The following is a 23,482-nucleotide window of genomic DNA, read 5'->3' as shown; positions in this document are numbered from 1 at the left end:
CTCTGATCAAATTCATTATGCAGAAACATACTTATCTTTGCCAAATGCTGGCCAATCCTGTCACTCTTCTGTGGCATCTCTGTCACGCCAGCACATTACTCAGTCGTGCATCTTTGATGGAGTCCTCAGTACTCAAAAATCCACAGGGTATGTGCCCAGTAAGTGCTGCTGTGCCACAGAACACGGGGGATCCTGCCAACTCCATAGCTGCAAGGGATGAACTCAGGTTCTGATGCTTGAAGTTTTCAGAATTCCATCAATAGGAATTTTGTACGGTGTTTCTGAACAATGGTACATCTTCCAAACTCAAAAAACCCACTTACATTAAAAATCCCCAATGAGCTGGTGTTCAGGGAAACCCACTGTCAGCCAGTGTCTTGGATATTTAACACCATCTTGCATGTTTGGGTGCATTGGAAAGAATCCTCTTGAAGTGAAGGATACTTCTTCCAAGTACAGGCTCTGAAGTGCTTTCCATCACCCACGCCATGCACACTGGGATTACTTCTGGAACTGTTTTCACAGGGAAAATATTGACCCAGTTTCTTCTATATCAGATGTTAAAGCACTACAAAATACATGGTGAAGAGTATCCTATAGGGGAAATCAACCAAATGGCCTCACTGGACTTCTTTCTGGTGTGTTTGTGATACTGTGGCAGAGCTACATCACTGTTAGTAACACTTCCTGTTTCAGTATGCAGGCAGTGAGTGGACATGAGGAGACGTGAACATTTACAGAGTCATCGAGGTTTTCAGGCTTCATCATCACCCAGAAGAGTACTGCTCGGTCATTGTTATAATCAGCATTTAAAGTCAGCATTTTAGTCACCTGAAGGTTGATAGGAAACTTCATGTCACCTGGAATTGCCATGTCAGCTGGAGAGCACCTCGCAATTACAGAAACTGGAAGGAAGTGTCCTACTCACTGGGCCAGTAAGAGCAGTTTTAAGCCATGTCACTAAGCCAGAGTAATTCGTTTCCAAGCTGACATTGTAGGTTTAGCCCAGACAGTTCCTCTTATTTCAAAGGAGAATGCGGATAATGAACCACCTAGAGAAAAGGGATTGCATCCTCAGTTCTTAGTCAGAGGGGGAAAGCCAGGAGTGTTTAATTGGCATAGTGGAAGACAGTGTCCCTCATTACCAGAAAGAGAGGGAAAAGTGGAGGTTAGGGCTGGAAATAGGTAGAGTATTCTCAAGAGACTGATTTGCAAGGACAAAGGGAAACGGTTAGCTATGTCTTAGTTAGCTCTAAATAACAGAAAATTGAAGCACTGACAAAGAGAGGGGATGATTTGCATAATAAAGGGGCTTTTAATCAGAATAATGGGTTGAAATTGAGACAGGGAAAATGTATTCTGAAAAGATGACCTTACTGTGGGGCACACACGATGTGCCCAAAGAATGGCCTTTGGAAACACCAGAAGATTCATTCGGCCCACGTAAGCAAATATATCCAGTGCCATCCTGACTGCAGCAGTGTGGGACCTGCAGGTTCTAACTCTCTTATTTTTGAGGAACCAAAGTCTCTGAGGGTTTATTTCAGCTGGTAGATGTTCACATTCAATTCTGCTTCACTTATTTCCCAGTGGGAGCTTAACAAATGGTGGAAGGGGCCTGTAGAGACTTTATTTTGGTATAGTTAGTCAGTGTCTCATATGCTGCTACAGTTGATAAAAGTTTTATCAGTGTAAGACCTGAGAGTGGCTGAATTTTTGTTCCACTCATATTTTTTCACAGGTCTAACCGGATCTTTGGAGGGGGAAGAGGAAAGAACTATTCCTTGAATTTAGACGGATGAGACAGATAAAAAGATTTTCCTTTTAAAAAGCAAGGTTTGATGTTCTTAAAAATCAAATGACTGAACTATTAGTTCAACCTGAAATTATCATAACATTAAGGTTCCTCCCCAGCTTTGGTGATCACTCTCCAAAGACTACTTGAGTCAAACAGTGGCAGTACAGACTCGAGCAGCAAAAATGTAGCATATAGGTGGGGCACCCTTTCTTCACCATGTATTCCTTGAGGCATTTTCACGTTGCTTAATTCCCCTGCGCTGCGAAGCGTTACCAGAAACTGCACTGCAACTGAAGATTTACTCAGGGCACAAACTCAGGCTGGGGAGAACAAACCTGACCTAGCTGGGACCATGAGGCTTGAGACAGCCAAGCAAAGCCTGTGCTTTGAAAGACCTCAGTGAGATGTTCTGTGTTGGTTCAGGCAGGAGGGTGCCATGCCATCCTTCCCATCGCTTATTGTTACGTTCTGCTCACGTAGCCCCCGTAAATTAGTCAAGAGAAGGGATAACTAGGACCTGAAGCCAAATGCTGATGCCACTTACATGAAGTGGATTTTTACTGCACTGATTTCAACCCCTTCCTGACTGAGCCCAGCTGGTGTAGGAAAGTGGCCACAGATGCAGGAATTAGAGAGGTTCAGGTCAAATGTCATCAGGTGGAGAAGGAGTATAATAAGGGAGGAAGGGAGGCTGCTTTGTTTCTTTAGCAAGGGGGGGAAGTGGGTAGAAGTTGGGATGTAGGATCAGGCTCAGCCATTCTTTTTCTCCCTCTCTTAGTGTATATATTAGAGTAGTCTCTGTAGCTTCAGCAGGGCATGGCTGTGCTAGGTGCTACTCTAAAGTAGAATATAAATATTTACGTTCCCAGGCTCAGCTATAGAAGGGAAGACAACAGCAGAGACAGACTGAGGAGTGTCCTGAGTTAGTCACTGTGATAGGCAGGAGTCTCAGGGCAGCAGCACTGCAGCTGGAGAAAGCTGCTTGAACCGGGTCCAGAAAATGTAATTTTGGGGAATAGGAAATAGTTGGTGTGACCAGCATTAGGGTAATTCTGATAGCCCCAACAATGATGCTGTTGCTTCAGCACACCAGGCTCACCTCCCTCTGTTTGTTTGCCTGAGCAAAAGGATAAGCTGCGTAGCGATGTGGTTGCAGGGAATATACATGTGATGGAGGCTCCAGTAACACCTCTCTATCAGTTTGTGAATGGGATTGTTCTTTTATGGCAGGAATCTCTGGAGAATAAAATCTCCAGCTATGTATGTTATGCAAATGTGCATAACAGTATTGCTGAAGAGGCTGACTTGTCTCTGAAGTCTGGACTGTACCAACTGGTAAGTGATATCCCAGGATTTTCCTGGAATGATTTTCCACACGGCTGTCTCCTGTCAGGTGGTAGTCAAACACTTACAGGCTAATTCATTTCTTTGTTGCTTAGCTGCACAAAACAATCTCTTATCTCATGGTTTATGAGCATAATATTGAAATATTTGCAAGTGCTATTGGGTTGTGTGGCGTGGCATCCAAAGCGCTCTGAACCTGTGTGAAGCAGCACACAGATAGGATCCTAGGACAAGTTTAACTGAGTAGAAGAGCAAGGAGGGCATTAGAGAGAATGTTGTGGAAGCCATGTACTTAAAATAGCATAGACTGCTCTTTAATTCTGCAGGCTGCAGCCTCTGAATCTGAAAATGTTTGTTACTAGTGCGTTTCCCCATTTTAAAGGAAGATTTTTCTTTTTCCTCTGGGATGATGCTTGTATTGAAATGTTGTGAAAACAGAAGAGCAGTCTTGAAAAAATAAGTGCGTTTCTTTGAGTTCAGTTGGATTCTGTGACACACTTCCATCCTTTTGTAGGGGAGAATGAGAGAAAGTAACCCTGATCTATTAAGTGACAGTTGTTGCATTATTCTTCCCTTACAAAGTTTGTGTAAAACTCCCTGTGATGGCAAGTGCTAAGGATCAAGGTCAATCTCTTGGTTTAAGATGGGATGGATGACCTATCTCTTTTCTGATGCAGTATTTCTGGGGACATGAAAAGATCTGTTGCAAGAGAGAGAACTGACTGCTTATCATAACTGACCCAAGAGAAATCAGTGACATGAAACCTCTGAGTGGTGAGAACTGAGTACGTACCAATAAAATCCCACTCCTATAATCAAGAATTCGGTTATTAGCAAGCGAGCCAAGAAGATCAGGAGGTCTTTACCCTGCTACACCATCATCCCCTGTGAAACCGCTGCAGTAATTAGTCTCTTAAAACACAAGATTGGCAGCTAAGTACCCTTTCTGAGCTCTAGCTGGGGTAGCACTGTGACTGCTGTTGTGACTTTTCTATTCTCCCCTACTTCCTTCTCTTTTCTCTGGTTAAAAGTTAGGTGGAAAAACTATGGGAAAGTAATATTTTACCCAACTTATCATACCTTAAGAGGCATGTATTCATGTGTTAAATGCGTACATATTCTTTTAAAACCATCGTCTCTGTGGGATATCTTGTGGATTATTCCCACGACAAATCGACGACTCTGAATCCTTTTCCACAGAAACAAAGAAAATTTAAATGCACTTTCTCCACAGTGAAAAATCATGAAAGACTCTTGTGAATCAATTAAACACTATGCTCAGGGGCATTGGGCTGCTACTGGTAGTTGGCGTATACAGGGTTTTAATATTTAAGCTGTGGATTATTTTTAAGGAGCCTTTGGGGAATGGAACACTGACAATAAGTAATTCGTAATTATCCTCTCTGTTACCTGTTAATGTTAAAAATGCTTTTTAGACAATGGCTTTTCCCCTTAGTGACTCCCTGTTGGGGTACTGAAAATGGTAGAATTAAGTATAAAATCTGAATAACTTTTAATGCGAGTTTGACTGGGATCATGTCACGTATCAGCAGAACAGAAAACACAGCTCTGACTTGCTGATGTCAGACCTCCAAGTGCTCAATCCCTTCCATCTGGGCTTTCCTTCATTTGTTCATTTTATTTTCTAGTGAGTCTAGCACTTGCTAGAAAAACAAAATAATGAATGCCAAATAAGGCTTCTGCTGCTTAGTCGCACTGTGCAGGCTATGCAAAGCTAATGTTTTAAAGTAATTTTTCACAGGAGTTGCATGCCTCGTTTACTAATATTCTTGACTTTTGACACCTCTGTTGGTATCTGAAGCAGCTGGTAACTGTCGTAAACCTCTGCAATGGTCTGTGTACAACCTATTGCAAAACCATCCACCCCTTCTGAAAAATGTCAGCAATCTCGGGGTGGAGCAGGTCTGGGAACATAAAGGTTAAGCAGGTTAATGAATAAAACTATAAGAAAATGTTTGCACAGATAGGACTTACTGTAGTTCTGCCTCTTGCTTCCTGACTCTTAAGTCCACCCTTAAAAATAGCTCAGTTCAGGCTTGCAACACCTATGTGTAGCACGTGATGTTCTTACCTGTTTTCAGGAAGATTAGCTGGAAGCAGTCTGGGTTTATGCTTCCCAGATCTGCACAGAAAAGGCCGCACTTAGGTTTAGCAAGTCAAGGCTGTCCTCACACTGGAACAAGAAACTGTTAACGCAGAATGGGCAGGATGGAGTAATTCTTGTGCATGTGAGCTGTTACAGCTCATACAATCTTCTACACCTTTTCATAGCCAGGTTTGAAACAGGGCTCTGACTCTCTTGCTGTAGGTTGTCCCAGTTTTTCTTTTTGGATAACTGCCACTACATTATAAATAGACCACACTGCTAGGTCCTATATTCTGCTAAACCACACGGATCTGGGTGCTTTCAGATACAGCTACTTCCTCAGTTCAAAGTACTGCTCGCTGCCAAACTCATTTTCTCTCCTTAGCAAAAGAATTTCTTAAGCTTCCCTTTACTGTGGTTTATGCCAGAGTTAAAGCAGGAGTCCTCAAATGCACCTTCACTCAGATTTAATCTAACTTTGCTGATTACTGTATTTCCATCCTCAGAGTGCCTGCAATTAAACAGTCTCAGTTTGTGTTGAGAACTGAGCTGATGTTCTCCCAGGCAAGGTGAAATGCCAGCCTCCACTCCTCATTCCAGGTGGTTTGACCAGCAGCTAAGAGACCATCAAAGCAGCTGACTGTGGATTATAGCATATTAGCTTTGGCACTGTCATTTGACAAGGTGTGAACAACCTTTCCTGGTTCGGGGTTTGGAATAGATCATCATAAATTTGTGTCAGGCAAAGCTGGATGTCTGCTCAGCACATTCAGCCAAAGGTCTCTTGGTGCCACATCGAGCTGGCCTGGGCACAGCCTGTTTCACCACGCTGCTCGTGGGAAGCTGATTCATTCCCAGGAACAGTGTACTGCTCGTGGTATTTCACACAGTCGATTTAACCTTGATTTGAGGCAAATGTAATACCCAGCAGTCCTGTTCTTAAACATACCTACTTGATGAAGGGGAGGAGTTTACCTGCAGTCTGGAGGCATATTTTAATGCTGTATTATTCAGATTTAAATGTCTGGTTCTAGGTCTTAGTATCCTAAGATATTTTATGGTTTTATTTTCAATCTACTGCCTACCAAAAAAAAACCCCTGAACTTGATTCTTTCTTCCTTTGTCTAGAGCTAGAGAGAGATTCCTGTTTTGCTGGCCTGCATAGTTCCCCTTAAACCCCCATCTGTTAATCAAGTAAGCACCAGCAGCTCTAAGTACATTACTGCAAAGGCCTCGCTGCAAAGACACACAAATTTTAAACTGACTATTTCTGGGGGTAATGGAAAAAAACATGTAAAAGAGCAGAAGAACTTCTGGTCACTTTTCTGGCACGTCCCAAGACAGAGGTCTGTGTTAACCATTGCCCAACAGCTCCAAACCAGCAAAGCTGAAAAATGCCATTCCCTGTAGCTGGCACAGCAAGAAGTAACAGCAGTGTTGTTTATGCGAAACACGCCCGTTTGTGTTCTCCAAGACCCTGAGGGTATGCATTCGTCAGGAACTACTACAGATTGGGAGAGATGGCAACACACCCACCATCAGTTCACTGCCATTAGCGCCGTAAAAGTGTAAGATTTTCTAGGCCAGTTTCTAATTTTTCAAAGTAATAGCAAAAATTTTTGCTTTCTGGAGTGCTTAGCATGATCGTTTTTCCATTTTTGCTCTGTGAACAGTTTCATAATACACAATAAACTAAGTGTGACATAAAGGGATGTCATTTACCACCCAAATGCACGTGCAAAACCCCGTGTGAACTACAGAGCAGTGATTGCTTCAGGTATTCTACTGCTGCCATGAAGTCATCCGTGAGCGACTCAGCCCGAGTAATATTTCAGTATGTAATTATTGCGTGTGTGTGTGTGTCATCCCGCTTTGGCAGCTATGAAGTGAAGAGTTTGTTGTCTAGCAAGTTTCCCTCTGCTCCCTAATTTCAGACGAGGCAAACCCCGCGAGGCTGCAGGACGCCGGCACTGTGCTCTCCAGCAGCTGAGCGAACCGGATGACTGAGGAAGGGTGGTTTTGCGTTTTTAGGAAAGTTTTGAGTTTGAATATAGTTTTACTCCTTTGGCAGATTAACTTCTTTGGATGTTGTGGCAGCGTCAGCGGGCCCTGACTTTGAGCTTCGTCCGTACGGCTCTGAGGCGCCTTGTCTGTACCAAAATGGAAGTTTCGTAAGCAGGGTAAGTTCTCTGGGAGCTTCTGTGGGTGTGATGCTTTTGTAGAGAGTGAACTCTTTGAGATAGAGACTAAACCCATCTTTCAACTGGAGACTGCCTTTCTGGGTGCTTGTTTCTGTCTATCTAATTTCTAAGTCTCTCCGGAGCCACGCCACGCTGACTCCCTGGGCATTCAGAAGCGAAGAACGACAGACCTAACTTTGTTCTGTTTGTCAGCCTGATGCACTCTTACACTTCCTAATTTCTGTGCCAAGGGATCCAAAATATGCTGTCATACCAGCTAAACTTTAATACATTCATCTTCCACTGAAGGTGTCTGTTACCGTAGTGACTGTAAAATACCTACTCGAGTAGAACAGTTTGTATTTCAACTCAGTAAAATTACATCTTTTTACTTACCTGCCTATCTCTGAATTAAGTATTTTCCTCAGGGAGAACATTGCTTTTTGGAGTCTTCTAGACTTTCTGTTAGGAAAAATCTTTATAGGAAGGAACACATCTCTCCCCAAAAAGAAAATTACTTTCTGATAGCACCTGATAGCTACAAACACCCCTCGAAGTTTTGAAAAACTCTGTCGAGTGTAACTTTCTGCTGATAGGATTGATATAGCATAAATAATGCACAAAAGTCAAAATGAAGTTTTATCTTTCCCCTCGGGGAGGGGATTTCTGGTTTATGAGCTACTAAGAATTAGGTTGTAGGTGCTGTGTGATCTGTGCTGTGAGTGTTTGAAGGATCCTGTGAATGAAATGGCTAGTGGTAGTCACTTCCACTCCTCTGCCCCTAAGGAAGAGAAGACTTTTGTCCTGTGATACTATATATGAGTGATTTCTTTTTATCATTATTTGTAGGATTCTTTCTTTAGCCACATTGTTTATACTGTTGTTGAGTGATAGAGATACAGATCTGTGTGATTTTTCTCATTCTCAGATAAGCATGAGGTGAGTCTGCGATAGTGAGTAAACTGCCACTTATGTAGGAGTGGCAGAGTCCCATTCACCATCCAGATAAATGCCCTTTTCTTGTCCCCAGCACACTGGAGAGGAGATACTAAGTTCTCTGTGTCCTCAGAATCCTCTTCTAAGTAATTCTTAATGCTATAAATCAACACAGTATTTTTGTCTCGCTGCCCATTTCAAATAAGCCACTTCTTTGGAGACCTGTAAGTAATAATTAATTAGATAATGGGTGTAAAAAATCTTCACGACAGAAGACACTCGGTGTCAGGTGACATACGCTACACTACTTGGGATCTGATATTCTTCACTGTTGCACTATTTTTCTCTGTATGTCCTAGATCACAAAAAATGATAGTGCACAGGAAGATGATGATGAAAGCAGTTGGTCGTTAAACTAACAAGACAGAGTAAGGAAAAACTCTGATAAGAACAGGAAAAGCTTCATTAATTCTCATGAGATTTGCACGGACATAGTTAAAACAAGAAGTGAGCTCCGTAGGCCCTGTTGTCAAAAGCCCTAGCTTAGTTTCCATCTAAGCATGCAATTAATCGTGATTACAAATGAGAAACAGACGCTACCTCAGCGCTGTAGCAAGGTACTTCTCCTGCTGTGCCTGCAGTTATTTACCTCTGCAGACTCTAAGATCTCATCTGAAATGGTCTTTGTAGCTGAGACTACACAGGCAAGTCTCCTATGTATACAGAGGTGAATCTTTCCTCTTTTCCCTTCCTTACATGACGGATGGTTCAGTAGTCCTTCATCATCCAATACAACTTCAGTGCCATCTTTGACTATTTTCACCTCTCCTAAATGATGCAGCCTGCTCTCAAGTCTTTGCTAAAGTCTCTACGATGAAAACTGGCTGCCGTTGGGTCTTTGACTTGCAGAAACATGCTGCCAAGCCGAGCAGCTCCAGCGCTGCTTGCAAATGAGGCTCTTCCCTGTGCCCATTCCGTGCTTTAGAGATTTTAACCTTGGTTTTCATTTTGCCAGCTCTTCCTACCACTCTCTCTGACGCCTCCAGCCTCGCGCACCTCCCAGCCCTGCCCGTCTCAACTTGGCAGCTCCTTTTGCTGACACACTTTGACTTCTTAGTCTGTTTCCAACTATTCTCTTCCTTTAACGTCACTTCTTTTGTGAAGCTATTTATTGCCCATCTCCATCTTATTGGAGCCCCCTTTTATTTGATTTATGTCAAGTATCACATTTGCCTTTTCCTGTGGATGGGAAATATCTCTGCTCATAAACTGCTGTCTATTCTTACAGTGCTTGGCAAGAAGTAAATAGCAGAATTATTTATGAACTGAGCAAGTCATTTATTTTAGGTTTGTTCAAACTAAGTGTTTATCAGTGTATTCACTGATAGAACATGTGTCTGAACACTACACGAATTGCATTTTCAAAGGCACAGACAAAACACTTTTTCCTACCTCAAATATGTAATATCCAAGTTCAGTTCTGTGCACTTACTGCAGTGAAAGGTGCAGTGTACTTTGCATGTCCTAAGTAAATCATATTTGCCCTTTATAAATTATTTCTATGCAAGCTGACATGAATTCTTAAGAAATGCATCCAAACCAGATATATTTCTGAGTTGTACTAATATGAATACATTTACCAGTGCTAGAAAATGCAATACAAATTTATTTTCATGCCTGTTTTTTAAGCAAACCTTTTAGAGGCAATTCATTTAGTAATTCATATTCGAGGTATTTCATTTAGTGACAAGAAATTACAGCCACACTTACATGTGCTTGGGCCTTGTAAATTCTCACTTGTCTGTACTTGGGATTGAATATTTTGCATATGTAAACATTTGCTGTTTGTGCATTAATAGATTTTTCATTCAAATATGAATGTCTTTGATATGCCTGTCTCCTCTCTCATACCAGGTGTCATGTCTGCTTAAACACACTTCCCAATCTGCTTTCTGTATCTTCATATCCCACAATGAAGAAATTGTAGTGCTAAGGCACACTGACAACACTGACAGGAGCAGAAAGCTTGTGTGTACACGTTTGTCACATTAGGGAAAGTGGAGGTAGGAGAGAAAAAATGTGTAGTTCATTTTGTTCACTTGCAGGCAAGTGATTTTTATCATTTGTCCTTGGGTATGGAGGGAACTCCCCTGATTTCCTTGGGAATGGATCCATGACCTTGTAAAACTTACTATTTTTACATTTGGTGAATTTTAAAGTATCCTAAATTCACCTTCTTGCTTTCAAATTACCCTTGGTGATCTAAAATTATGCCCTCGAGTATTATATAGAGAAACGGGAAGATAGTTATTCATTATTCCTTACAGAATTCGTATGGTGGGTGTTTTTAAGCAGATAACATGCATCTAGATCCTTTTGTGCCATGTGGTGGTGATTGCTTCCATCCAGTGGAGGCATGAGTTTTCCTTTTTCCCTGAAGATACGTTGAGAAGTGTCACCGGGACACACAAGTCCTTGATGTTACTCACGTGGTTGCTTAGCTGAGCTCAGCCTGGGCATCGTAGTCCGCATTCCTTCTTTTATTCTAACACAGGGAAAAGTTTCAGGGCTTTTTCTGCATGCACTGCCCTTCAGGCCTGAAACCTTTCTTCACACGTGGTATCTGTGGCACAGATCTTCCTACAATTTACTGCTTTTCTGAAGTGATCTTGGGTAAGAGCAGACTAGCTAGATTAACTCTCAATATGCACAAACTTTAGGGCTGCATAGAAAAGTCTTGTGCTCTTCTTGTTTCTCCGAGTAACATCTACGATCGTTGTGACTGACAGACTCCCTTCAGGTTAATTTAGACACATGCTTGAATATATGGTTCTCCTAGATCTATGGTATCGCTTTTGATGGCACTTTCCTTAGAGTGTAATGTAACCAGTCATGAATGTAACCCTCCAGCCTGGACACATAAAGTGGCGTGTACGTGCTTATCTGAAAAATGAAAACCACCGAGATTTGGGTGCTCATGTGTGGAGAGACTGTAAACAGGCAATTTGGTCACTGTACTTTCTTCAGATAAACAGGAGTTAAGTAACTGTGAATCTATCTACTGCAGAAACATGATTAAAGATAACAGCGAAATTATTCCACTAATGGGCAAGAAAAATCCATCTGGCATTCCCCCTTCAAACCAGCAAGAGAAAAAGCCGACCGAAAGCACTCCCACAAAGAAAAGGTAGGACCTGAGCTCAGTCTAGAACTCTGAAGCTCCCTGTTTTATCTCCTTTAGTAGATATTTCCACTGAAATACCACTATCTTTATCCATGCGGCGTATATGAATGAGAGCGACCTGATGAACACAAGGTGCCTTCAAAAAAGCATAGGCTTGTGCTGTTTAGAAGTGGAAGAGTATCCTGGTAGGTAGATATGATGTGTTTACCCTAACCCTGATGTCCTAGAGACGTCAGACTCTTGCATGTCTTATGTGTCTCCTGTCAGCTGGGCTTTCTGCGTCCACCCAAATGCCTGTGTAAGCTTACAAGAATGTGGAGTAATGATGGTCAGTGTTTCAACAGGAGAGGCAGAGTGATCTTTTTAAAGAGATCACATGGAAGGGTACACCAGGAGATGCTGGACTGAAAAAAGGGAGCATTTCAAACTTAGCCTTACGTGGGAATTACAGAGAGGCAGAGGTGAATTAAAAAAAAATGAGTGCTGGGAGAGCAGGAAGCTGAAAATTCAAAAAATGCCATCACAAACAGCAACCTGAATTAATTCTGCTTTTCCTTATTATGATTAACAAGACTTCATTATTTTATTTTAGAAGGTATTCAGTTTCATTCATAATTTATGCTAGAGAATTAATAGAAGGATTAAGCATTTGTATTTAATACAAATGGGGAAATATAAGCAGTAATTCATCCCTGATACTATGCTGTACAAGTCATTGAAGTCACTGCAGAGTGAGGATGACTTTTCATTCATAAACTTTTCACTCTGTGGCTAATTACTAGCTATTATGGCAATTTTTGAATCTCTGAAGGCCTAAGCAATTGTGGCTGTTCTGACACTTATAATTCTTAATAATCAGAGGAGTCACTTTCCACAGAAATGGTGTCATTAGTTATTTGAGACCCACTGCCTGGGTGGCCCAATTTGTCCTCCTGTCATTACATTCAAAAAGAGAAGCCCTATAGTTTGGTAAGGGGGAGATGAAGTTTCTGAAGAGTTCACAATAGACGTTAAAAAAGAGCAATTCCATGAAAGATTGTCTAGGTATAACAAACGCTGCCCTGTAATTACTTCAGCTCATATCTCCCATTCAGTTCTGTGGCATCGGTAACAGTAACCTTGGGGTTTTTCCCACCTCAACCAAAAGCTCAGGGTGTGGCCAACGACATTCCTGTGATTTAAGGAACGAAGATCACGTCAGTTTTAATGCAGAGGTTTAACACGTTCTATTAATTATATGTTTCTATGCTGCTGTACTTCTGTTGCTCCAAAATGCTTCCTTCTGCTGTGCCCTGAGCAGCCGGTGCACCTCCGCGCGTGGCATTTCTCACCTCACAACATGCATTGGCACTTTACTGCAAAACGTGGGCTTTCTGAAAAGGCAATGACTTCCCCTTCTTGAAGATCCTGGTATTTGGGTGGACTAAGCGTATAATTAGGGACAGGAAAACCGACAGGCAGGCTGGGAGGAGTGCTGCCAACGTTGTCAGAGTGATTATACTTCTGGGCAGTGTTCCTCAGAGTGTGCACCATGGCCACATAAGCACTTGGGTATTTGTTGGCAACTGTCCACCTGCCTTGCATCGTGGCTTTGGGTGGTTTTTTCCCCTGTGGTATCCCCAGGTAACCCACATGCCAGGATAGGTTCGGGATGTCACCCTCCAAAACAGGGCCCACTTCATGGCACATCTATTGGATACCAAAATCTTCAGCATGCACACGCTGTTCCTGAGCCGATGGCAGGTGGGATGGTCCAGCAAAGCCTAGAGTGTGGCACTGATGGCTTTCTGGAGGTTGACTGTGACCTCCAACAGCCTGTTGGGACACCTCCTGCATATCATGGTCAGGGAATGCAAAAAAAGCAGGATGAACCCATGCTTTTCCCACTCCTTAGTGTCTCTGCCAAGTCCAGACCCCAGTGAGGTGACAGTGATGTACAGCATCTGCGAATCCAGTGAGTGTGGTAGAAGCGATGGCAACGGCCCTGCTCCTGCCTACGTTTGTCCCTGTACCCTTGCCTAAGTATTTTCAGGGACACTGTCCTGCTAACTGGAGTGGCACTTTACTTGCTGCCCACGTGGAATACATTCACAGGCACATCTCAAATGTCAAAAGGTCATATATGTTTAAATAACTGCATTCAGGGAATTAACACTGGGATGACCAAACCATTGGAAAATGAGGTGAACTAGGGCCACTAGATCAAGTTATTTTTAGCAGATACCAACAGGTTGTTCAGTAGTGTTTTAATAAACTGCACTTTAGCATCAGTATCTGTGCTTTAACGGAACAGCATTCTTTAGGGAGATGCTGTCAAAAGAAAGAATAAATATCCTATGGACTAAACCATAAATATTTGGTGAATTGGAAACATTTTCCAGTTGACTAGTGGATCATTTTGGAAATGGAAGATAGCTTCTGAGCAATAGGCCATGTGGGTGTCGCTACATCCACCACTGAAACTCCTCTGTCTTGGCAGAAATGTAGCAAATGAAGTATAGTAATAGCAAGCCACTGATTTTTACCTCTCAACTCTGCAGGATCTTAAAGGGTGAAATCTTCTTATTCTTCTCATGTTCCCTTTTCTATGTTGTTTCAAATTTCATTCCTTTTCCCTGTAAGTAGGGAAAAGAAATAACTAAATGTCGTGCACTGACTGGTGAGATGACACATTCAGGCCTGGATGGTGGAAATGCCTGATGTCATTTAACATACGACCTTTCGTACTTTCTGGCTGGATGATTCTTACTGCTGATGGATTTGAAATGATCCATCCTGATGGCTCCTGGCTGGAGAAATAGGGACTAGAATGGGCCCAGGCATGTGTGTATGCATACATGTATGGCTGTTCGAGAAATATCTGGTGTTGCATTTAGCTTTTTGCACAGAAGTTGGAGGCAGGGCTGTTTTTAGGCTGCTGATGTAGCTGCTTAGACATGTAAGGATCCGATGCCGTGTGTCCTAAAAATATCTTGGGATCTTTTGCCCATCTGCCAGCATGAAAGTGCTGGGCCCAGTGTTGAAGGCTGGGATCCCCCCTCAGGGAAGGCAGATAAGCTTCTGTTCCAGCATCCTATTAGCTATGATGCCAGAAAATATAAATTGTCGACCTTTTCCTAAGCACAGTCGTGTGGTGTTTGGCTTTCTTTATCGTTGAGCTTGCTTTTTTACTAATATTTTTTTAAATGCCCTGTGTTCAACAGTTCACACTTTTTTCTGGAGATTGATGGCTTTGAAAGCAATGCAACTCCCCATAATACGTCTCCCCCCGTGTTTTCAAAACCAATGGATTCCAACATCCGTCCATGGTAAGTTACAGATACCTATGCAGTAGTCATGCTGCAAATGTACGTTTCCTTCTCAGCAGCTACTCCTTATTTCTCCTTAGACTTCAGAGCTGACATTTCACATGGCTTTTCTTAGCCATGGTCACTTCAAAGACAACTGCATTGGAGGTCAGTTGTTGCTAGATGGCTTACCTTTTATCTACTGTTGTCATTTAGACCCTATAAATCAGGCCTCAGGTTTAAATAAATTTAAAATCAGTACTGTCTTTTTTTTTTTTTATCCCAGCCTGTTGTTTATGATACGTTAGGACAAACTCCATGCCCTCACTTGTGTATTTTCTGCTGTGTGAAGACCACAGCTTAATTTAGCAAACCCTACTCCCAGCTGTGCGCTGCCATTCTTCCTCCATTGCTCCTTAACAATCAAGTAACATGAAGATGCTGAGCTAGAATATTTAAAGGCAGCCGTTTGTGCTGAATGGATAGAGAAAACAGGATGACTGGGAAGAATGCAATTTTACAATGTGTGTGGGGTAGTAACAGCCAAAAATTATGATTAAGGGAAATGTGTCAAATCTAGCACAAGCCTAGAATGGCCAAATATTTTTCTGATGGATGTCTGGTCAGCTTTTTGGAGTTAGCTGACAGTCTTCTTTTAGTTTCAGAGGAGAGTCTTTTGGTTTTCAGAGAGAAAACAATTTATATTTTCAGAGGAGAGCCAATTTCTCCCTCTCATTCAGGGACAGACCTGCACAAGACACCTTTGTCACTTTGTCACCAGATTCCTCACAGCTTTCTCCAGGGATGTGGTGGACTGAATAAGAATGGACCCTGAGATATTCCCATATTTCAGAGGGAAGGGAGTATCTGCAGAGCAATGCTGAATCCTTGAATCACTGTCCATACGCTCGTTTTGTCAGTAACTAGTAGTTCAGGCTCCCTAAATTATCAACCCGTGGTACTTCCTCAAATCTGAACCTTTATAGAAAACAAAAATACAAGTAAGAAAAATCATAATAAATTAATTTTTAAGTTAGATCTGCTTTTAGGAATGTCTGGAAATTATGTACAGAAATTACAAATTACCAATGTCATTGAAATCCATTAAATTTATTACCTGAATATATATTTAGGGCCCAGTCCTCAATTTCTTCTCGCTGAAGCTTCCACTGAAGTCAGCTGCAGAATGCACTTGAGTTGCCTGCAGTGTACTGTGCAGTAAATCTTAAAGTAAATTGCATTCATTGTGTGCTTGCAGCCCATGGACAGCTACTGACTGAGCACTTGCTTTGTGGCAGATGACAAATTAAGCATGTGAAAAGGAAGAATGTAAACTTCAAGCATTCAGGATGAGGTGTCCAAAGCACCATTGAAAAAATGAAAAAACTTCCCACAGTTTCAGGATCTGTAATACAATAACATAGCAGACACAACACAGGTTGTTTCCTAATGATGTTTAAAATATAACAAGGTCCTGTGGGTTGGTTTGTTTTTATCACTCAAACTCAGAGGAGATAAAATGATAGAATTAAAAGGCACAATGTCAAATTATTCTAATTTCAGCTCTACTGTAGCTACTGATTCCTAGTATTGACTGATTCTTCATGCAATTTGCATGCATCTTCCTGTCTTAGCACTTATGTTTTTGTTTTCTATAGTGCATCTGGAAACGGGGAAGACATGGATTCCCCACAGTCTCTTCAGGATGATGCGACTGAATATAGCCCTAATGTAGAGAGTTGTTGGTGAGTGGAGACATAAAGTATCTCTCTAGTACATTTTCAATGGTATGATAGGGTAGATACTACCTGTTTGGCATGCTGTCTTTTAGAAATAAGGTCATATGTGGACATGCATTTATGATTCTTCAGTAATTCAATTTTCAAATAACTCTAACCTCTGCTTTTCTCAGATCTCATATCTGTTCTTCAGATATCATGTCTGTTTCCTAGATGACAACACAGGACCTAACCACCCTGCACAGCTAGGCATGAGCTAGGAGTATTTCTGACTGGGAGGGGAGGAACATTAAATCATTCTTGTTCCAGAATAACGTGTAATCAGGACAGTTGTGTAAGAAAGCGTGAGGTTAAATTTATCTTCTGCTGTGAGTGGGACGGGTGCAGCTGGAGAGCAGCATCAGGTAACTTCAGGCACTGAAGTCAGTGAGTTGTGGACAGGTCAGAGAAGCATTTCTTAGCCTGGGTGTTAGAAGAATGGATAAACTGGGGAAAAATGCAAACCAAAATACCTGAGGGGGAAAAAAAAGTACATTTTTATTATAAAAACCCTCTCAGTAGCCACTGATCCACATAGAAGCGATCTGCAGAAACAGAGATCCATGCTAAGATATATATGGAAGCAGGGCAAGTATGTGTAGCTTGGGGCAAGTAACTATTTGTTTTTCCTCTGAGGTAGAAAATAAAATAACAGTGAAATTGCTGATTCAATTTACTATGTTTTATTTCTTATAATTCAGTGCTAACATATCACAAGGACCCGAGCAGACTAGGGCCCGGAAGAAGCTGAAAAGGTACATATTTCGGGCAGTATCTGAGGGAAATATAGAAGAATTGCAGTGTCTCCTTGCAGAGCTGAAGGAACGATCGAACGCGTGTACAAGCATGACCGTGCCAGGTAAGCTGCAGTTACCTGGAGGGAGAGTGTTAGCTCTTCTGGCAGTGGTATGTGTAGTCCAAGACTGGGAAATATCCCTGTGCAACCGCTACACGAGCCACGGAGGGTCTGTCTGCACTGTGGTCCCACAGCCATACCTTCACCGTCTGCATGGGACTCAAAGCCGACGTCTCCTCAAAGTGCAGGACAGACTGGGCTTGTGGGGTGTGCAGCATGGCGGAATGGGCAGAGAAGTTAGGAAAGGGTTCTGGGTCTGTCTGGAGTTACCATGGCAGTGGGATGTCCGAAAGAGAAACCAAGTGCACTGGCTACCTTATTCATTAGGGCCACATCTCTGGGTGCATTGTCTCGCCAAGTGTCCGTAGCTCAAGTACAAAGTGAATAGGATGGAGTAGTTGTTTGGCAAATAATATATGTTCATGTATATCCCTCAGGTTCCACCCCTAATAAACAGAAGGTTAGAATTCTTTTACATCCGCTTGAATAAATAATGATGATCTGATCTCAGGATTCACTCTTGCAGATTACCTGATGAAAAAATTCACAGATGTAGATACTGGCAAAACTTGTCTGATGAAAGCTCTGCTCAACATCAACCAAAACACTAAGGAGATAGTGAATATGCTACTTTCCTTTGCAGAAGAAAATGGTATTTTGGAGAGATTTATCAATGCAGCATACACCGAAGAGGTATATAAAGGTATTGCCATCTGATACAGATTCTGGGTGTGTGGTTAAATTATATCGTCCATTAAAGTAATGCGATCTTCAAATATTTTACTGATGGCTTAAATTCCTAAACAGCTTTTATCAATTATCACTGGTGCTCTCCATTGTGAAACATCATCAGTGTTTCATAATGTGCTTAAGAGATTCAGCGCTAAATACCTGTGTCTGTTGTTTCAGGCCAGACAGCTCTGAATATTGCCATTGAAAGAAGACAGTATGAAATAACTCAGAGCCTTATAGAAAAAGGAGCTGATGTCAATGCTCATGCCCAGGGTATTTTCTTCAATCCTAAACATAAGCATGAAGGCTTTTATTTTGGTAAGTGGAAATGTGATCTCTCTGGAAAAGCCAGGGAGGAATACCCAAACAACTGAGACAGTATGGAAGATGGGGATGTGTGAGTCATTCCTGCAGCTAAACCTAGATTAGGAAACTCACATCACAGGGTATATAAATGGCATGGTACCTTTCATAAGAGTAACTTGCCAGAGTGCAAAGTGTCATAAACACTCAGAAGTAATTGTAAAACATTTACATTAAAACCCTCTGCAAACTCTGAATGGCAAATAAAATGCAACAAATTTGATTTTGAAGATGTTCACCAAATGTTTTCATGCCTATCAAGCTTTTTAAAACAAAATTCAATATAATTAATATGTATGTGTGCTTTCATATGTTAAAATGCTTAACACAGTCACTCTTTGATATGATCTGAATGCTTGTAATAAAACATGAACACGTGTTACATCTTATAACTCTGTAGGTGAAACCGCACTGGCGTTAGCTGCGTGTACCAATCAGCCAGACATAATTCAACTGTTGATGGACAATGCCAGGACTAATATTACCTCTCAGGATTCCAGAGGAAACAATATTCTCCATGCATTAGTTACTGTGGCAGAGGACCTTAAAACCCAGAATGACTTTGTAATCAGAATGTATGATATGATTTTGTTAAAAAGTAAAGACCGAAATTTGGAAACAACAAAGAATAAGGAGGGTTTGACACCACTACAATTAGCTGCAAAAACTGGGAAATTAGAGGTGAGTATTATTTCAGTAGCATCTAAGAGACATTAAAAATGGAGAAAGAGTCAAGGCCAACTATGTACTCAGACATCAGTGCTCTGACATGCAGCTTTCCCTGATGGTTATGCTGTCCTACGTATCCTGTAGTATTTGGTGAGCTGATTTTGTTCAAAACACAAGCAAATGTTTCCATTGCGATGTTGTTTCTACCCTTCAAGGTCCCCCTCTAACAACCCCTCTCTGTAAAAAATACATGTGCTGCTTAAAAACGCCCTTGCTAAGGATCTTGTGGTACAGAAAAGCAGACGTTACGTTGCATTTATTACAATACTACCCTACTACAGTATATAAACTTTGAATAAATTCAGGAAACTCAATAGGACTGCTCTGTTATGTCGCTGTAGAATTTGACTCTTGTAAATCAACTGCTTGTATTGTGATAAAGAATTGACAGTGGGGTAATGTAGGAAGTAATTGATGAAGTTAAAGGCAGATATAACGTGAGCACCTGGAAAATAGTGCTTTCATCCTTTAGAAAAGTGTCTCTATGACAGAAAATCCAGGTGTTATAAATACTGTGTTTATTTCCTAGAGCTCTGACACCTCTAACACTGCTTATTGAACAAATCCACTGAATGGCACTGCTGTAGCCAACGGGGTAGTTAAAAGGCAGGAGGCTTGGCAAGTACTCATGTGTGCTTTCTCCCTTCCCGTGAGGAACACATCCGCTTACGACTGGTTCCGTTTAATGTTTTAGATCCTGAAATACATCCTGAGCAGAGAGATAAGGGATAAGCCAAACAGGAGCCTGTCAAGAAAATTCACAGACTGGGCCTATGGTCCTGTTCAGTCTTCTCTTTACGATCTGACAGAACTAGACACCACCGCCGACAATTCCGTATTGGAAATTATTGTCTACAACACGAATATTGGCGTAAGTTACCCATTGCTGAAATCGATACGTGTTCTCCAGCAGCACACTCACTTCGGGTGTGTTAGCCTGTGCGTCCAACTGAATTACCTGTAAACCAGTGATTTCTGGTTCTCGGTTTTCTACCAGGAGCAAGTTGAATTTTATTCCTCTGTAGATCGTTAGTTGCAAGTGAATACGCGTTCAGCTCCTGAACCACTGGCTGGGCATTCTGGCACTCTTATTTTCTACCTGTGAGGTGTTACACAGCTCATCAGACCGAAGCTAGCTTCTTGTCCCCACGGAGTGGCCGCTAGCAGCTGCCGAAGGTAGTGCATGAGAACAGGGCAAGCCAACAGGAGTGCTTTACAAGAATCCTCTGCCTAAAGTAATGAACTCTACCATACAGGCATGTGCTCTAGGCGTTTCAGGATGTTAGCTTTTCAAAGCCAGACTTCTACATTGGCTGCATTCAAATACAGCCCGAAGTTGTGTAGGAAGCAGGACCAAGTTCACAATACAGTTTCAGCTCAGTCACAATTTCCCAGAGCGTGGCAGGTTATCCCAGCACGAGTCGGAGTTGTTCCATTGTGCCTTATCAAGGTAAGGTCTGACACGTATCTTCAAGCATGGCTGTGTTTTCAGATCAGCAGGGACACCTACTGAATGGAATATACAAAATACACGTCTGAAACGATCTGTTTCCTTACAGGCAGCAAGTTCAAATCTTAATTGTTCTTTTTCCTACAGAATCGCCATGAAATGCTGACTCTGGAGCCTCTGAATTCGCTCCTGCGAATGAAATGGAAGAAGTTTGCACGACACATGTTTTTTATGTCGTGCTGTTTTTATTTCCTATACAATGTAACATTAACGTTGGTTTCCTATCACCGACCTAATCAAAATGAAGTGAGTACACCAACTTAATCTCACCAAATTTGACTGATTTTTAAACGCAGTGGTATTTCCTGAATTGTATTTAAAATGCTAAACCAAAAGCAGGTATCGGAATATCTGGCTGTAGTGAGACCAGGTTCTCCCACATCAGGTCCTCTTATCCGGAAGGAAGAGGAACAGTAATAGAGGAGTTAATTGCATTTTGTAAGTGACCCAAAATGGAAATACGTAATATAAAGACAGGTAGGTGAAAAAGCGTGGAAGAGGGTATTTTGGTTTTCTTTTAAGGAAGAAACATCTGCCATTCCAAATATATATGGCAGGGGGCTGACTCTGTATATCAATCATGAAGAAAATTCTCACTGAAAGGGAAAAATTGTGTACCCAGAGCGCCAGGAGGCTTCCTGCTACTTTGCCTTTTACCCCTCAGGTACGGAACTCAGACTTCCCTTTCGGACCTGTCTTGCAGGCTCCACCTTATCCACTAGCTCTAACACGTGGTGTGGGATGGCTGCAGTTATCAGGACAGGTGATGGTTATGTTAGGAGCAATATTTTTAGCCATAAAAGAGGTAAGACTTTTTCTTCATAACAAATACATAACGAAAGGTGAAGAACTTCTCTAGGTTTATGATTATGCTGATGGTATTTGCAACACGTTGCAGTATCTTTGATATGTGTAATTTCTAGAAGTATTTGGCACAATACCTCACTACTTTAGAATGGCCCTGGTAATATGTATTTGAATATAACTGTATTTCTCTGGGGGAAAAAAAACCCCAGGTTTTTTTCCTTTCAAATTTTCAAGGTAGATTTGGTATTTGTATAACATCAGTGATGTCAAATTACTGGCTTTCAGAACATTGTTGAATTAGAACTTGTCATGGGGGAAAAAGGGTATAATTTTTGCCATATACTATAAGTAATTGAAACCAGTAACTAACTGTTAAATTATGCCAGAGATGACAGAAATTTCAACTTTGAGTTACAGCCCTATGAAAAGATGTTTAATTCTAGAAGTTATGTCTTATAAGTAGATGGATTTTTTTTTTTTAGAACACCAACTTCAATTATATTATTTTAAACGATTTTGAGGCCTGCTTTCTCTTACCTACCACTTCTGTATTTTATATACCCATGTACGTAGAGTGTAGCCATCTTTCTGCTTAGGCCCTCGGACCTGCAATCAATTCTCTCCGACGCATGGTTCCACTTTGCATTGTAAGTCTGCCATGTGTACATTTTATACTGTCTAAAACGCTGATCTGTCTCGTGGTTGCAGAGAACGTACGCCTGGAGCAGAGGCTCGCTTTTTCTCCAGGTTATCACTTTTTAGCGGGATAGATACAATCTTAGGTGCAGCTCTTCCGTAACACACACACTAATGGCTGCACGGGTCAGTAACAATACTGGGGGTTGGTGTGTATGGACTGGATTTCCTTCCTGTCCTGATGCTGTCTTTAGCATCTCCTGATGTTGTATCTCTTCAGATCTGTATATACGTGTTTAAGAAACCTGGTTAATAAACTAGATCTAGTTTCATACTCCTTTCTACTCCTTCAGGAAGGAAAAATAGCATAAAGCTGGCTCAGCTGCTGATGGGAGTATCCTTTCAGCTGGCCTAGATAAAGCCCAGATGATTCCCTCTCCCTTTTACCATATGATTGCAGGATCAATAAAAAGAGGTGGCTTAACTCTACCTTTCTTCCTCCCCCTACATCCACCTTGATACCTATCTTGTGCTGCTGAGAACTGCCCTGCACGCTACCACAGCACATCACACCTACCAGTGTCTTCCCTGTTCATGGAAAACCAGTAATGATTCTAACAATTCATTCAGCTGAAGCTTGAATTGAATGGCTTCAAAGATACTATTAAGAATTCTTAATGCCTTTGTCAGCAACATGTGCATTGACCAGCTCTTCTGGGGAGAATAGTCCACTTTAAGCTTTAATATTTATAATCCTAATATTTTAATATACTGTCTGTAGTCACCTATTTTATTGTTAAAATAGAATAAAGATTGCTCACAGGGGAGAATAGAATGCACTATGAAATTAGAGTTAAAGCATAAGAAGCAAAAGTCTTGTTTCCATTATGTTGTTAGTTTTGTGCTAGTAATTTCCCTTTTACATACATGTGTTTGTTTTTTAACAGTTTTATACAAGCTTTGCTTGTGATCTTCTCTGTCTTTTTGTACTTGTTTTCCTACAAAGAACACCTCGTGTGTCTTGTTTTGGCAATGGCCCTAGGATGGGCTAATATGCTCTATTTCACCAGAGGTTTCCAGTCCATGGGCATTTACAGTGTCATGATTCAAAAGGCAAGTTTGTTTTGGTTTATCTGCCTTCCTACGCTGCTTACTTGTTATGGTTCAATCCCAGACAAACCTGTTCAGCAATTTACGTGTATTTTATAGTTCATAGTGAAATTTCTTTACAGTTG

At 41.5% G+C, this 23,482-nt stretch overlaps 1 protein-coding gene across 2 annotated transcripts in view; it reads left to right on the top strand.

Annotated features, from left to right (window-relative positions):
* Nucleotides 1-11,436: 11,436 nt before the first annotated feature.
* Nucleotides 11,437-23,482, top strand: part of TRPV3 (transient receptor potential cation channel, subfamily V, member 3) — a 15,394-nt gene continuing 3,348 nt past the window's right edge. The window contains exons 1-12 of one of the 2 annotated variants that reach the window (XM_010154914.1): nucleotides 11,437-11,552; nucleotides 14,753-14,857; nucleotides 16,495-16,581; nucleotides 17,316-17,473; nucleotides 17,997-18,173; nucleotides 18,380-18,520; nucleotides 18,966-19,246; nucleotides 19,989-20,165; nucleotides 20,892-21,050; nucleotides 21,508-21,609; nucleotides 22,185-22,258; nucleotides 23,195-23,360. In XM_010154914.1, the coding sequence (XP_010153216.1) occupies nucleotides 11,437-11,552; nucleotides 14,753-14,857; nucleotides 16,495-16,581; nucleotides 17,316-17,473; nucleotides 17,997-18,173; nucleotides 18,380-18,520; nucleotides 18,966-19,246; nucleotides 19,989-20,165; nucleotides 20,892-21,050; nucleotides 21,508-21,609; nucleotides 22,185-22,258; nucleotides 23,195-23,360 (1,743 nt within the window). The remainder of the gene's footprint in view (nucleotides 11,553-14,752; nucleotides 14,858-16,494; nucleotides 16,582-17,315; nucleotides 17,474-17,996; nucleotides 18,174-18,379; nucleotides 18,521-18,965; nucleotides 19,247-19,988; nucleotides 20,166-20,891; nucleotides 21,051-21,507; nucleotides 21,610-22,184; nucleotides 22,259-23,194; nucleotides 23,361-23,482) is intronic. The other variant, XM_010154915.1, reaches the window with a different exon arrangement.

The sequence above is a fragment of the Eurypyga helias genome, unplaced genomic scaffold, assembly GCF_000690775.1.
Source record: "Eurypyga helias isolate BGI_N326 unplaced genomic scaffold, ASM69077v1 scaffold20757, whole genome shotgun sequence".
Lineage (NCBI taxonomy): Eukaryota > Metazoa > Chordata > Aves > Eurypygiformes > Eurypygidae > Eurypyga > Eurypyga helias.
The sequence above is the reverse complement of the archived record's forward strand: the minus strand, read 5'-3'. Positions and strand labels throughout refer to the sequence as shown.